The sequence below is a fragment of the Alligator sinensis genome, unplaced genomic scaffold, assembly GCF_000455745.1.
Source record: "Alligator sinensis unplaced genomic scaffold, ASM45574v1 scaffold242_1, whole genome shotgun sequence".
In the NCBI taxonomy this organism is placed as follows: Eukaryota; Metazoa; Chordata; order Crocodylia; family Alligatoridae; genus Alligator; species Alligator sinensis.
In genome coordinates this window covers 1,088-15,721 of record NW_005842320.1, presented here as the reverse complement: position 1 = coordinate 15,721, position 14,634 = coordinate 1,088, and the positions used below count along the sequence as shown (strand labels likewise).

General features: G+C 41.3%; 1 protein-coding gene across 2 annotated transcripts in view; it reads left to right on the top strand.

Moving 5' to 3' along the window:
- POF1B (POF1B, actin binding protein) overlaps positions 1-9,546 on the top strand; it is a 78,830-nt gene extending 69,284 nt beyond the window's left edge. For both annotated transcript variants that reach the window (XM_025209968.1, XM_025209966.1), the window contains exons 14-15: positions 3,363-3,477; positions 8,069-9,546. In XM_025209968.1, the coding sequence (XP_025065753.1) occupies positions 3,363-3,477; positions 8,069-8,089 (136 nt within the window). In that variant the 3' untranslated portion in view covers positions 8,090-9,546. The remainder of the gene's footprint in view (positions 1-3,362; positions 3,478-8,068) is intronic.
- The last annotated feature ends 5,088 nt before the right edge of the window (positions 9,547-14,634 follow it).

The following is a 14,634-nucleotide window of genomic DNA, read 5'->3' as shown; positions in this document are numbered from 1 at the left end:
GCAGCTAGCAACGGATGTGAAGGGTAAAAGGAAGGGTTTCTACAAGTATGTTGGTAGCAAGAGGAGGATCAGGGAAAGTGTGGGTCCCTTACTGAATGGGGGAGGTAACCCTGTGACAAAGTGTGCAGAAAAGGCTGAAGTGCTTAATGCCTTTCTTTGCCTCAGCCTTCACAAGCAAAGGCAGCTCCCACACTACTGCACCAGGCAGCACAGTTTGGGGAGGAAGTGAGCAGCTCTCAGTGGTGAAAGAACAGGTTGGGGAGTATTTAGAAAAGCTAGATTTATACAAGTCCATGGTGCCAGATAAGATGCACCCGAAGGTGCTAAGGGAGTTGGCTGATGTGATTGTAGAGCCATTGGCTATCATATTTGAAAACTCATGGAAATCAGGAGAGGTCCCAGATGATTGGAAAAAGGCAAACATAGTGCCCATATTTAAGAAAGGGCAGAAGGAGGATCCAGGGAACTACAGACCAGTCAGCCTCACCTCAGTCCCTGGAAAAATTATGAAGTAGTTCATCAAGTAATCCATTTCTAAGCACTTGGAGGGGAAGAAGGTGATTAGGAACAGTTGGCATGGATTCACCAGAGGCAAGTCACACCTGACTAACCTGATTGCCTTCTACAATGAGATGAGTGGCTTTGTGGATGTGGGGAGACAGGTGTATGTGGTCTACCTTGATTTTAGCAAGGCTTTTGATATAGTCTCTCACAACATTCTTGCAGGCAAGCTAAGGAAGTATGGGGTGGATGAACAAACTGTAAAGTGAAAAGAAAATTGGCTGGAGCATTGGACCTAGAGTGTAATAATCAATGGCTTGATGTCTAGTTGGCAGTTGGTATCAGTTGGAGTGACCCACAGGTCAGTCCGGAGGCCAGTTTTGTTCAGCGTCTTCATCAATGACCTGGAAGATGGCACAGAGTCCGCCCTCAGCAAGTTTGCAGATGACACCAAGCTGTGGGGAGTAGTGGATATGCTGAAGGATAGGGGTAGGATTCAGAGTGATCTAGACATATTGGAGGATTGGGCCAAAAGAAATCTCATGAGGTGCAACAAGCACAAGTGCAAAGTCCTGCACTTAGGACGGAACAGTCCCATGCACCAGTACAGGCTGGGGACTGACTGGGCAGCAGCTCTGCAGAAAAGGACCTGGGGGTTACAGTAGACAGTAAGCTGAATATAAGCCAGCAGGGTGCCCTTGTTGCCAAGAAAGCTAATGGCATTCTGGGCTGCATTGGTAGGAGTGTTGCCAGCAGGTGAAGGGAAGTGATTATTCCCCTGTATTCAGCACTGGTGAGGCCACATCTGTAATACTGTGTTCAGTTTTGGGTCCCCCACTACAGAAAGCATGTGGACAAATTGGAGAGAGTCCAGTGGAAGGCAGGTGAGGGGGCTAGGGCACATGACTTATGAGGAAAGACTGGGAACTGGGCATATTTAGTCTAAAGAAAAGGAGACTGAGAGGGAACATAATAGCAGCCTTCAAGTACCTGAAGGGGGATTCGAAAGAGGATGAAGTTAGACTGGTCTCAGTGGTGGCAGATGACAGAACAAGGAGCAACGGTCTCAAGTTCCAGCAAGGGAAGTTTAGGTTAGATACTAGGAAGAATTTTCTCACTAGAAGGGTTGTAAAACACTGGAACAAGTTCCTCAGAGAGTTGGTGGAATCTCCATCCTTGGAGGTCTTCAAGACCCGGCTAGACAAAGCTTTGGTATCACTGTTTGTTCCCCTCCAAAAGGGACTGGGGACCTTCCTTCTGGGTGCCAGGCTGCTTGTGCATCAGGCACTGTGAGCAGCTGCTTGATCCCAGGCTGATCACATGCTCTTCAATGTGCCCAGCCCAGGGGAAGTTTAAAGGGTGCATGCGTAGCTCAGGAGTAGGGCTGCTTCCAAGATGCTGAGGGTGTCAAAGGTTGATGGGAAGGTTTCTACCTCCCAATCAATCCCTACCAACACTATGGCTGCCATGTCCTCTATTACTGGGTTACAGGAGGGGCAGTGCTCTGTGCAAGCCTCTTTGAACAACTTTTAATGAGTACCTTCTTTGAGGCAGGTTTGCCCTTTTCTATCATGTCATAATTTTTTTGAATGTCTGACATGTTACTATTTAATGCATATAACTTGCATTAATCATATGATAAACATAGTATTTGCCAGGGGCCATGTGGATTATTTATTCTGTTAAGAACTTCTCAGGTTTTGCTCTTCCTATTATTTAAATGAAACAATGGTTACTGTCAAAGGAAACTGTCAGGCTACTGTTTGTCCCCAACAAACTGTTCCCAAGCAAACTGGTGGGTGCCGAAACTAGTGTGGCCTGCTGAGAAACTTACAGTTGGTGCACAGTTACCCTAGCTGAAACCTGATCAAGGAGTGGGAGAATTGGGGGGATTTCACTCAGGGAGTTAAAGGCACAAAGGCTAACAACTGAGTGGTTATACTCAGAGAGACTTAAGAAGGTTGGGATGCCATTAGTGAGAGAAGTGCCAGAATGTAGTACTCGCATCCCAAGTTCAAGGGCATGGAGTTTTAAAAAAAGAAAAAAACAAACCAAAACCCCCCCAAACTAAGTTGTTCCAGCTAAATGACTGCTAAACTATGCCCAGTGCCATTTGTAGAACTTGCTTGCAGAATAAAACTTTGTCAAGTATTCTCAAATTGACTTTTGTATTGTAACAATTCACCTAATTTTAACCCAATTTTCTTAGAGATCAACCCCCAAACATCTAAAACTAGGAATAGTCTTAAGGATTGGGTGTCCTTTTCAAGTTTTGTTTTCTTTTTTTTTCCCCCTTAGCAACAGCATGCCCATGGCTTCGCATCCAGTTTGTTGCTAATTAACAGTTGCTATAAAAACATAGATTCTGTAATTAACAAACCCCATGATATATACAGGTTACAGTTATTTAAAAACATGTTCTGCATTGATCATAATTAGCAGTGAGTGTATCTCTACAAATGTGAGCTTTTTAAAATCCATTTGCTCTTTCATAAATACACATGCTGCCATATTTTTTTTTATCACGTAGCACCCTCCTCCCCTCCCTCCATATAGTTCCTGGAGGGAAGAGAAGGAAAAGGAGCAGCAGCCATCTTAGTATTTCCATGTCTCTATTCTGGTCAGAAAAATCAGCTTCCTTACTTAACGCTAATTTGTGAGGGAGGGATACAAGTGATATACAAGTAAATACAGTAATGGAATTTTGTCTAGTAACCAATTAAATGGAGCCTTTAAATGTTTGTTTTAAAGGGTGAGAAACTTGTTTTCCTGAAGGAAGTTAGTAACATCCATATATGCATTGGAAAACGTAGAAGTAGACAGTATTCCACTTACTATTTTGCAACATTTTTTTTACACAGGTACAGGAACCAGTATCCAATTCTTGGTCTCTTGTCTGATGACTTCAAAGCTACATTACCAGGCAATCAATCTTGCACTACTGTAGTTGAGAGGACTGGAGATAGTTGGAAACGTGTAAGTTACCCATGTTGCTTCCCGCTGAACGTGCAGATTCCATATTCCAAAATCCATTGATTATGTATTTAGACTTTAATAGCAAAAATGTGGTAAAAGAGGTAAAGTAGCAGTGTGAATACAACTGAGAATCTCTCTTGGGCTGCATCCAGATGTGCCACTACATGTGGTTTGTGGCACCACAGACCTCTCTACAACTCCACAAACTGCACACCCCACACATTAAAATATGCCCTATGCTGCAAATTTGCAGTAAGAGAACAAAATTTGCTACCAGGAAAACCTAGTAGCAAAAAAAAAAAGTGTTGCAAAAAAACCCCAACAGAACACTGGCGAACAGGGCGACTTGATCCTCCCAGTAGATGCTCTGGCTGCTGACCAGAGCATATCCTAGCTCCTTTAGCACATCAGGAGGAGGGGGGAAATGGTAGTTTCCCTGAGGAAGGGCGTTTTGCCCTGCATTGCAGTGGATGCACATCAGCAGAATAGCACAAATTTGCCCTCATGTGGAGATGTGCTCTTGGAGTACTTTTCCATTTCTATAAATTAAAATAGTGAAGCAAGCAGTAAGTTACTAAGAAGAGCCCAGAGAATGTATTACTAGTGTGTGAAATTATACTTTCTCTAAAAATGGGCTGTGTTTCTTAATAAAGTATTAACAAAACAGCCTCTGATTTTTCCCCTCACATCATTTGTACCTCATATATGATAATCCTTCCTAAATTTGCCTCTATACCATCCTTTTTCATGTGTAAAAATCTAAATGTGGTACAATAAAGAAAAAGTAACTGCTGAATTCTAGCTCTGAAAATTAGTTCTTAGTCAAGTTACCACATATTCAGCAACAGCTAGAATGAAGAGCCATTCAGGAGGACACCTACCCAGCCTGACCTAAAGTCATGTTTTTCTTCATAACCTGGGGTCTGACTACTGGAAAAACTGATCCAAGTTATGGAAGCCATTTAGGGTTTTAGCCTCTTACCTACCACCAAACAAGTACTAGGGTTGGCAAAGGGGTCATCCACAGGCAGCCACTTTTGACTGTCTTTCACAGTGCCTGCAATAGGAAGATTGTACTCTAAGAATTTTAAACAGGAACTGCTTCATAACCCTATCTTTTGTAATACCACATAGCACTGCAGGGGCGTCTGTCAGTGGCGCAGTGGACTCTTATCTCACAACCCTTCTTCAGAGCTGCCATTTTGCTTCCTGCCACGGCTGTTTATAAAACCATTGCTGAGCTGGGGTGGGGGTAACAGCTGATGAGAGACAAAGACTGTCCATCAGCTGCTGCTACCAGAGAGGGCTTGCAGGGCTTGTCACAGGATGCAACAGTTGACGAGGCTGCCAGGAGTAGCAACTCGTGATTGGATGGGGACAACTCAATCAGCGGTTGCCATCTCAAGGAGTGGCATCAGCTGTTGCCACAGAGTGGCAAAGGGGCTGCCAATACTGCTAATTGACTGTAGCACTAAGTGACCTTGTAGCATTCCAGCCAGGGGGCTGTGCACATGTGTACACCTGCATAGCACTTCATTTTTTAAATGCTGCAAAAGTATCTCAGGATTTTGCACTAAAAATGATTGTGTGCACATATATAGGTGAAATTAAAGCATTTTGTGCCCCTTTCTTTTACCTTGGGTGAAAGTACAGTTCTTACCCTCGGTTTCTGATATAAACAGATAACTGTTTAAGGTGAGCAGTACTTTTTTTAACCTTGAACATACATTTATCATATTAATAAAAATATTTTGCACCATAAACCTGCCTGACAATTTACACAGGTCTTTTTTTCACTTTGAAAGAACTTTACACTCTAAACCAATGATTGGTAGGCTTTCAGTAAAAAACAATTAAATTCAAATCTGAGGACTAAGATATTCAGAAGTGCCTCAAGTGGGTAAAATCGGAGTGAGAAGCAAGGAGACCACACAAGCATATGTTACATTGCATTGTTAATCTCTCCTATTCTTTTTTTCACAAGAAAGTTACAGGATCTAAAATGAGAAGAATAAAATAAATGAGAAATGTAAAAGGATTAGGAAGAAAAGTAAAATATGAATTTCGCAAGGAATGAGTTTGTGATAGTAGCTGAACAACAGGCAGTTTGAGATGTGTGACTGAATAGAAAAAGAGGAGAAAATGTTAAACATTTTATTATCCCATTTGCTACTGGGAAATGTGAGTGATTTGCCAGTCATAAGGATACAGAAAATTGGAAGAGACAGCTTTGAGACTCATCCATTTGTAATGCAATTCAAAAGGAAATCCCAGCTGTAACAACACTACCTGCTTATGTTCAAACCTTGGTGAATAGAATTGTTATGAAAGTTAAATGCTATTTGTCGGGACCCAGGGCAGCCGGCCAGCAGCTCTCCCTGACTCCCACTCGGGCAGATAAGGGTCCGTCAGGCGGGTACTTGTGACGCTTGGAGTGGAATTAATTAGGCGGACGCTTATCGGTTGCAAAGCAAGATTATTTACTCATGCCGTCAAGGTGGTAAAAGACGGAGGTCAAAGATACTTGGTTAGTTACAGCTTAAGGTTCGTAAGGTCGTAAAAGAGTTTGTTGGTCTGCATAAGAGGCAGAGAAATGGAGAAAAGGTCGGGCTGGCAAGTCGTCAATTTACGTCTGAGAATTGGGTCAAGACGGGGGAGAAACTGACAATTGATCAATTTGTCAGTTACTCTCATGCATACGTTCAGAGGTTTTTTAGGTGCGTGTGCGGAGGTCTCCTGTTCTTCACGGAAGTGAAGACAGGTTTTATTTGTGTAATAGCCAATTGCTTTTCGCCACGTCATAAATTTAATTAGAATCGCCAGTTATCTAGTGGTCTTCGCTAGGGTCTTATCACAGGGTTATTCCTTGTTTTCTTTGACCAATTATAATGATTTATGTACAGCACAGAAGGCTAAGTTTCATTTCTAGTTAGTGTCGCAGTTATAAATCTCTTTTTGACATGCGCAGCAAAAAAACTGTTACTATCATTTTTGTTAGTTAACTCTTAGTTAACCTAGTGCAGACTAAACCTGTTTTGAATGGTTTTACTTGTTTGTGACATGGGCACTACTTAATTTGGTTGTGACACTATTTAAAAACCCAAAGTATAGCATCATGGCCTTTTTAAAATTGTTTTCATCTACTGTAGAGAAATAATGATGATGAACTATAAGCTAAGAAAAATAATAATTTCTCTCTCAAAATAACAGCACAATTTATGAATTACATGAAAAATCTGTACAAGATTTAACGATGAAATCCTGGTCACATTTACATCATCCCAAAATATTAAGCAAATTTCAGCTGGAAATGGATTGTGTAGTTATAGTGAAACCTGTCAGAAGTTTTAATTCATCCTTACTTCTCCAGCATCAGAATAGTTGCTCTAATGATACCTGATAATGTTTCAGTTTGTATCAGTTACCGCAAAGATAGTCGGCATATAAGCATATTTTTGTCATTGGATAGTGGATGTGTTTATAGGTAAAACTTTGAAAACTATCTATGGACTCAAATTACTGTAGCATATAAATGCGTAGCACCCATGGCATGCTAAATACAACTAGTTGAATAACAGAGCCAAATATTTATATCTGTGTGTGTAAATGATTTGTTGTTTTGGGGTTTTTTTCCAGCATTGTTGAGTAGAAACTGTGAATGCTCAATGCCTGTGAAAATCAGGCCATTCGTTTGTAGACATCTAAACTTTAGATAACCAAGTTTATAGAACATTAAGCATTTTAAGACAGATTATCTAAAACAGTGGTTCTCAACCTTTTTTGTACCAGGACCAATTTGTAAACATCAATGGCAAGTCCAGACCCAGTGCTCCTCACTCCTGACCCACTGCCCCCCACCCCCAGCCCTACAGTGTGTGGGGTAGGGGGTGGGTATGTGGGGTGGGGAGGTGTGCATGGGACATGGGGGGGCACCAAGCAGCCCCTTCCAGGCTGGAACTGCCAGCCTGCAAAGGAAAAGCCACAGCTTTCCATGGTTGGGTTTTTTTGGTTTTTTGTTTTGTTTCTTTTTCTCCCCACCCCCTGCCCCCATGCTACTGATATGGCAGCTGCAGGTGGTCCCCGCTCGCCGACACCGACAGAGCGTGGCAGCTGCAGGCGGTCCCCACTTGCCGCCATGGTGTCCCCCCAGTTGTGGGAGGCACCACTCGTTCATGATTATTGTGACCAATTTTGGGGTTGCGACCCATGGGTTGAGAAATGCTGATCTAAACTATATTATTATATTCTAACAATTTAAATTCTGTATTCTTTTCTGGGCATGAAAATAAGTATAAATGATACCCTTGTTCCCTTGGTTTCAGAGAGATGGTGAATCATCCCTTTTTTGGGATTTGCTCTGTGCTTAATAACATTGTTTACAGCTTCATGATTTGACTTTGATAGCACCAGCTGCTGTAAGGGTGGTAGCCTTCACGATTGGCACATATTAATGAGCTGGAAGACTTGATGGTCTCCCTGAATAATAAAACAGAGAAGTTAGATATTACCTAAAAATTAATTAGTGTAAGAAACATGGTATATGCTTTGTTAATTACAAAAATATAATGAGAGGTTTTTATTTTGTGAACAGGAATGCTTCACTTCCACTTAAAGAACTACTTCATTCAGGAATGAACGAATCCGTTTGGAGGTCGCAGCTGCTCAAAGGAGTTCTCACCAAATGATCGTCCTTGCTTTGCTTTCTGCTGTCTTTCAGCCAGTAAAAGGTTCAACATGAAATTCAGAAGTAGGTGTTAGGGGGAGACATTAAAGAGAAGGAAATAATGGATTTAAAGGAGGCATGAGCTTTCATTGGAGCAATTGATTAACTTCTGCTGAAGAACATGCATTTTTTTCATCTACTGAAAAGCACAAATTCAGTGGGAGGAAAGGGGGGGGCAATGAGTGGCAGTGGCATTTAACTCTCTGTGTCATACTGAGAAACTCTATGGGCTGGATGATCCACTTCCACAGTGCCTTGATTTAGTGTGTTCATCTCTATGGTGAATTATAAAGACCATTCAGTTTTTCCTGATGATAACTGAGTAGTTTCTGTTCCTCTTTTTTACTACTTATCTTTACATGTATTAAATTTATACGGTATAAAAAATGTTGTGCCTTTGCTGCACATATACAAGATTTTTCAAGTAGTGAAATCTCATAACCCTATTTGAAAATATTTTGATTTCACTAATCTTAGGTTGGCTCCAGTCCTGCGTTTGTTTGCCCTATCAATATTGAGATAAAATGTCAAGTTAACAAGAAGCACAGATTATAGAACTGCTTGAAATTTTAATTGGTGACATTTTATATACACCTTGTATCTATCTAAAATTACCTACAAAACAAACGCATCAGAATTAGAAATTATAGGTTACCAAAGTCATTATATTCTTTGCTTTGTGTAAATTTGCTTGTAATTACTTCTGGCCTGTATTCTGTCAGCTGCTGAGGGGTTTTTTGTGCAAAACATATCATATTTAGCAAAATAATCCTGTAAACAGTTAAAGAAATATATATATGAGATTATGTTGGAATAGAGATTTTTGGATTGAACCTTTACTGAAAAGCTGTGACTATCCTTACCATATATCTTTTGCTTAATATAAAAATATATTAAGTTATATATAACTTATAAATTTCAAGTACATGGTTTATGGTTTCTTTCTATATAGAAACATTTAGAATAAATACAGCTCTTGGGCTAAATTCTGTAACTGGAGAAAAACTTCCTCTTAATTCACTAGAAAGTTTTGCTTCATTCAGGACTACAGAGTGTGTCCCGATTTATATATAATTTTAAAAAGTCTAAGCGATATTGTTAGTTTTAGAAAATGATATACTAGTTGTATAAGATTTAGGGGGAATTAAGGAGATATATAGAGTACTTTAAATGGGTGCTACTATGGTATCACATTTATAAAGGTTTGCTTTTCTATATAAGTACATCCACTTCAAGAAATATTCATTTGGAAACTGTTTTGTATCTGACATGTAGGTTGGTGAAAGAGCCCTTGTGAGCTAGTGATGATAAAAGCTTTGAAATAAACATTCCTGAGTACTAAGATGTATAGTTTGCCCGAGTTCAATTTTTTGGTTCATGTATCTGCCTGCCTTTGAAACCTCCAGTGTTTGTCTATTCATTTTCTTTCATGTAACGTTATATTTTTATTTTTATTTTAAAAAATTAGGCACTTTAAATATGTTAAAAGACTACTACTAGATACCAAATTGCTCTGATAAGGCCCTCAAATTTTTCACGTGGAATCTGAGAGTAGTGTGGTAAAGATGGCAGTATAGTCTTGAGTACTGCGGGCAAAGAACCAGCCATAGAGCATCACTGTTTCCAAGTCCCTCAGATGCTGGGTGCGGGATTTGATGGTCCCACTGCACCACTGGAATAATAGGGAGATCATTGTTGTTTTGAATTCCATAGATTTTTCCCCTTCAAAATCATGAAGCAGCAATTATACTAGTAAAATAATAAGGTGCAGATTCAAAATATTATGGTTTATGTGCTCCCTTAGTTGCTGTCCTTGAGCTCCACCCTTCCTCAGACAAATGCCCAGCTAAAAATAACAGGCCAGAACTTGCACAGTTCTTCAAAGGCTGGACTCCTATATAGGAAATTCCTGAAAATTAAATCTAAAGTGTTTGGCCATGAACAGGTAGGAACATACTAAATAGTATGGTCTGCATGTGTTTTGTGACACTGTACTTGCAGCCAAAAAAACCTGAACTGCTACCAGTGGCATGAAAGCCTGAGTGAGAAGTGGGCAGTCTTATTTTTCTGCATCCCTTCAATCAAGATGTCCTTTAAAAATACATGGTGTGTGTGTGTATGTGCGCACATATCTTTGAAAGAAAAAAAGTATATATCAAGAATATGTATATATGGTTGGAAACAAGTAAATAGGCAGTTTGGAAGGAAAAAACTCTACAGGCAACAGGAAAACCAGATGTAAGCACATGCATTTTATAGCCTGTTTAGGCACTGAAAAAAGCTTGTATGGTAACAGTGCCAAATGACTGGTGTACGATGCATTTATTGAGAATTAATAACTCCATATGACTAGGAAAGTAAATGTATAAAAATACTACACAAGTTTGTTAAATGTAGAAGGCAGGACAGGGAGGCACCATAGAGGTTACCTTGTTCAGACCCCCATCTGGGTTCTCGCTTCAATCTGTGAGGTTGAAGTGGCTGTATCCTTGAAGAAGAGGAGAGCGAGCAGGTACCTTAGGGCTGGGCACTGACCTAGTCCCCTGAGAGGTTGCCAACCCAAAAAAGTGTGCAGGCAGAGTGGAGTCACCATTGCCTTTGTCTGTGGTACAGCAACAGGCTTCTGTGCTTGTGAAGCAGAAAATCCTGGATGCCAAATCTGGGTCTGGCTAAACCGTGGGTTGTGACTGCCTGCAACTTTTAAATCTCATCCTGCTCCCTCAGCCATCACCAATCAAGGAGTCTGACAAAGCACGCTGCCAGCTCTGGAGCCTGTGTCACAGCAAAATGGCCACCAGGTGCTGGGATCAGACCCCCAGTCTGGATTGGCTGCTGACTTCTACATTTTCCCCAGTGGCCAAGAACAACACCTGTTATGGAGGAGCCCCACACGGAAGGCTCCTGCCCCTGGCTCCTGTGGCACTCTGAGCTGCAGTTGCAGGCCTGCTAACGGCAAGCTGGGAGTTCAAGGCTCTTTTCCCCTGCACCTTGTTGGGATACAGCAGTGACTTGGCTCTGGGGCTAGATGGCTGGCTGCCTGAACTGGCTGTTTCCCTCAGCATCCAAGTAGAGCAGTGCCCCACTCCTGGATCCTCCCAACTGCTGCCACAGCAGCAGAGTGCAAAGTTGCAAGACCTGGCACTTGGGCCTGAACCCCCAAAGCATTTGCAGGGACAAATTCAGGGAGGCAAAGGTCAGAAACAAATTGCATCTGGGTGGGACTAAGAAAGACAACAATAACCAATTTCTGGTAATACAGTGGTCAAATCAGAAACACTAAGGAGCCATTGGAGTCCACTGCTAAATACTTGCGGTAAGCTTATAACACAAGTTATGACCAAAGAAGGCAGACCTGCTACTTCACCTTTGTCTGTACACACCCATGCACACAAGTGGTAATGAAAGATTGTCAGAGCACGTTTGATCAGGTTTGAATGAATTAAAATCAGCAGGGCCTGATAACCTTCATCCCTGTGTACTGAAGGAATGAGAGAAGGGATTTCTGAGACCTTAGTAATTACATTTGTTAGACCCCGACTCCATGCGGCGCCCACCGACTAGGGAGACAACAATCCAATTGCTCATGGGTCCTGTTACTCATTAGCCAGAGCAGGCAGGGGGCAAACACCAGCACACATTGCTCATAACAGCTTTATTCAAATGGACACAGCTTTGGACAAAGGTCCCTCACAGACACACAGCCCGTGAACCAGGGGATCTGCCATGAACAATAGTTTTTTTCCCACATTTATACACTTTGGTTTATGCTCATAACCATTCATTCTACCTCTGTCCCTCCTTTTTTTCCACCCACTTCTCCTCCCATCTCAAGCTCTGCCTCCATTTACTGTTTGCTTCATTAGCATGGAATTGCCTATGCATTTCAGTCATTTACATGTCTTTTTGCTATAAGTGCATGTCTTAAGACCTTGACTTTTCTTCGGTCAATGGGCGGACTTTGACCAAAACCTGGAAGCTTCTGGAGGCTTCTTCACCATTCACCTTTTTGCATATGTTCATCTCGAATTCAGTTACCAATTATGTGTTGTTTTTCACATTCCACTCTGTTTTTCTGTCTCAGGTTGTACCATCTTCCGCATTCCTAAAACGTCACCTCATTCACAGCACACAGACTCACGCAGATTCACTTGCTGCTTCTTCCTCAGAAAATGGTTGACACAGTTAAGATGGTTACTTAGCATAAGCAAATGGCTGGCTTAGATATTATTCTGCCTTGTGGTCAGCAGCTCTGCTAGGCCACAGGTCATGCCTTTCTTCAGCTGCAAATTCAGTGCTTCTTAAGATTCAAAATTGTCACCCTAGCAATATTTACCATATTGTGGGAGACTGGAAGCCTAGAAAAGGCTTAGAAGAAGGAAAAAAGGAGGCCCTGGGAAATTATAGACCAGTTAGCCTGATTTCAATGCCTGGGAAGTGACTGGAGGAACTGTATAAGAAAGTTTATTTGTAAACAACTGGAGGAGGAAAGACTGATTGCAAGCAACCGGTGCACGTTAGCTAAGAACAAATTTGTTCTTTTTTGACAACATATCTAATTGGATAGATGAAGGGAATGCAGTGGATATATTTCAATACTTAGTACTTCAGTACTTAGTGGATATACTTCAGTACTTAGACCTTAATAACTGTTTTAATAAAATTGTCCATGACCTTCTCATACACAAATTGGAGAAATATGAGCTTAATGGAACTACTATGCAGTGGAGAGCCAACTACTTTAATATCTGCAAGTAAAGTGTAATTTGTAATGTGTAAGGTGTAACTTTGGGTGCATCTACACATGCCCCCTACAGTGCCGTTGTTACTGCACCATCATTTTGGAAGTGCTAAATTTTGGCATAGTACCAGCCCATACTGCATCATGCACACGGCTCTCAGTTATTTTCAGGTGCTACAGTTTCATACCAACACGCTATACGGAGAGAATGCACCACTACGATGACGTAGCTGTGGCATCACGGTTTTTGCCTGCAGCTGCTGTCACTAGTGTGTTGCTACAATGACGTAGCATCACATATAGATGCACCCTTTCATAACAGCAAGAGATGGCAAGTGGACTTCGACTGCAGTCTGTCCTGGACCTGGTGTTGTTCAACATGTTTGTTAATGATTTGAACGCCAGAAAAGAAACCTTCCTGAGCAAACTTGCAGTTCAATATTGACAAATACAATGTACTACACCTAGGGAAAAATAATCAGCAGCTCAACTAGGAATTGAAGATAACCGACTGGGTGGCAGCACTGCTGAGAGATCCTCAGATTCTGGTGGATCATAGACTTGACATGAGTCTGTAATGCGATGCAGCTGCAAGAAAAGGCAAATGAGGTGCTGTGCTCATCAATAGAAATATTAGGTGTAGGACATGGGAGGTGATAGTGCCACTTTAAATGAGGCCTAACCAGTGTTGTGGCCTGGGACTCTGAATTTTTTTTAAAGGATACAGAGAACATCCAAAGCAAGTCAGCAAAAACAATCATGTACTTGAAAACCAAGCCATACAAGGAGAACCTGAGAGAAATAAGCATGTTTACCTTGCAGAAAAGGCAGTTAAATTGGGGGACACCATGGCAGTCTTCAACTATCTGAATTGCTGCCATAAAGAAGAGGCAGATAAACTTTTCTTCCTCACGGCAGAGTGTAGGGCATCTGTGTTTGGTTTGAATGGTTTGAAATTACAGTAAAGTACTTTAAGACTGCCAAGTAGGAAAAGGATCTTCACTATTCCAGTGCTTCACTTAGTGCAACAGGCTGCTTAGGGAAATTGTAGAATCACCTTCATTGGAGATCTTCAAGAAGAGGTGAACGAGCATTGGTCAGTAATGATCTAGGAGTATCAATCCCTAGAGAGAGCTGTAAATAGCATAAATATATACAGTGTATGTGTGTTTGTTTGTGTGTGTGTGTGTGTGTGTGTGTGTATGAAAATGCACTTTTCTGTTTGAATACACTGTCTTTACAAACTGCCTTTTGTTTCATTATAATGGGACCTGTCTACAAGCAAATACTGCCTGTAATTTACTACAGCAAGGAACAAATTCATTAAACAGGGGCTGGCCTTAATACTTTTTTAAGCAGCTGGTGCTTATGTTATTACTTAATGTACTACATTTATAGTAATACTAAAACTGTTTGTCCCCCTGAACTCTAACCATGAAATGGAAAACCAGAACAAGCATACACTGCCATGTCCCAACTGCCATGTCTTTACTCTGAAGTGAAAGGTACATTTCTGGAGAGAGAGAGAGAGACTTTGCAATGGTACGTCAAAGAGCATCAAAATACACAAAACCTACGGCCCAAAACACACCAAATGGATCCAGACCAGACTAGTTACAGGAAATGTAAAACCTGACAACACAACTCCACCACCCCCACAATTACTACATCTCACAGCAGAACCATCAGCATTCCT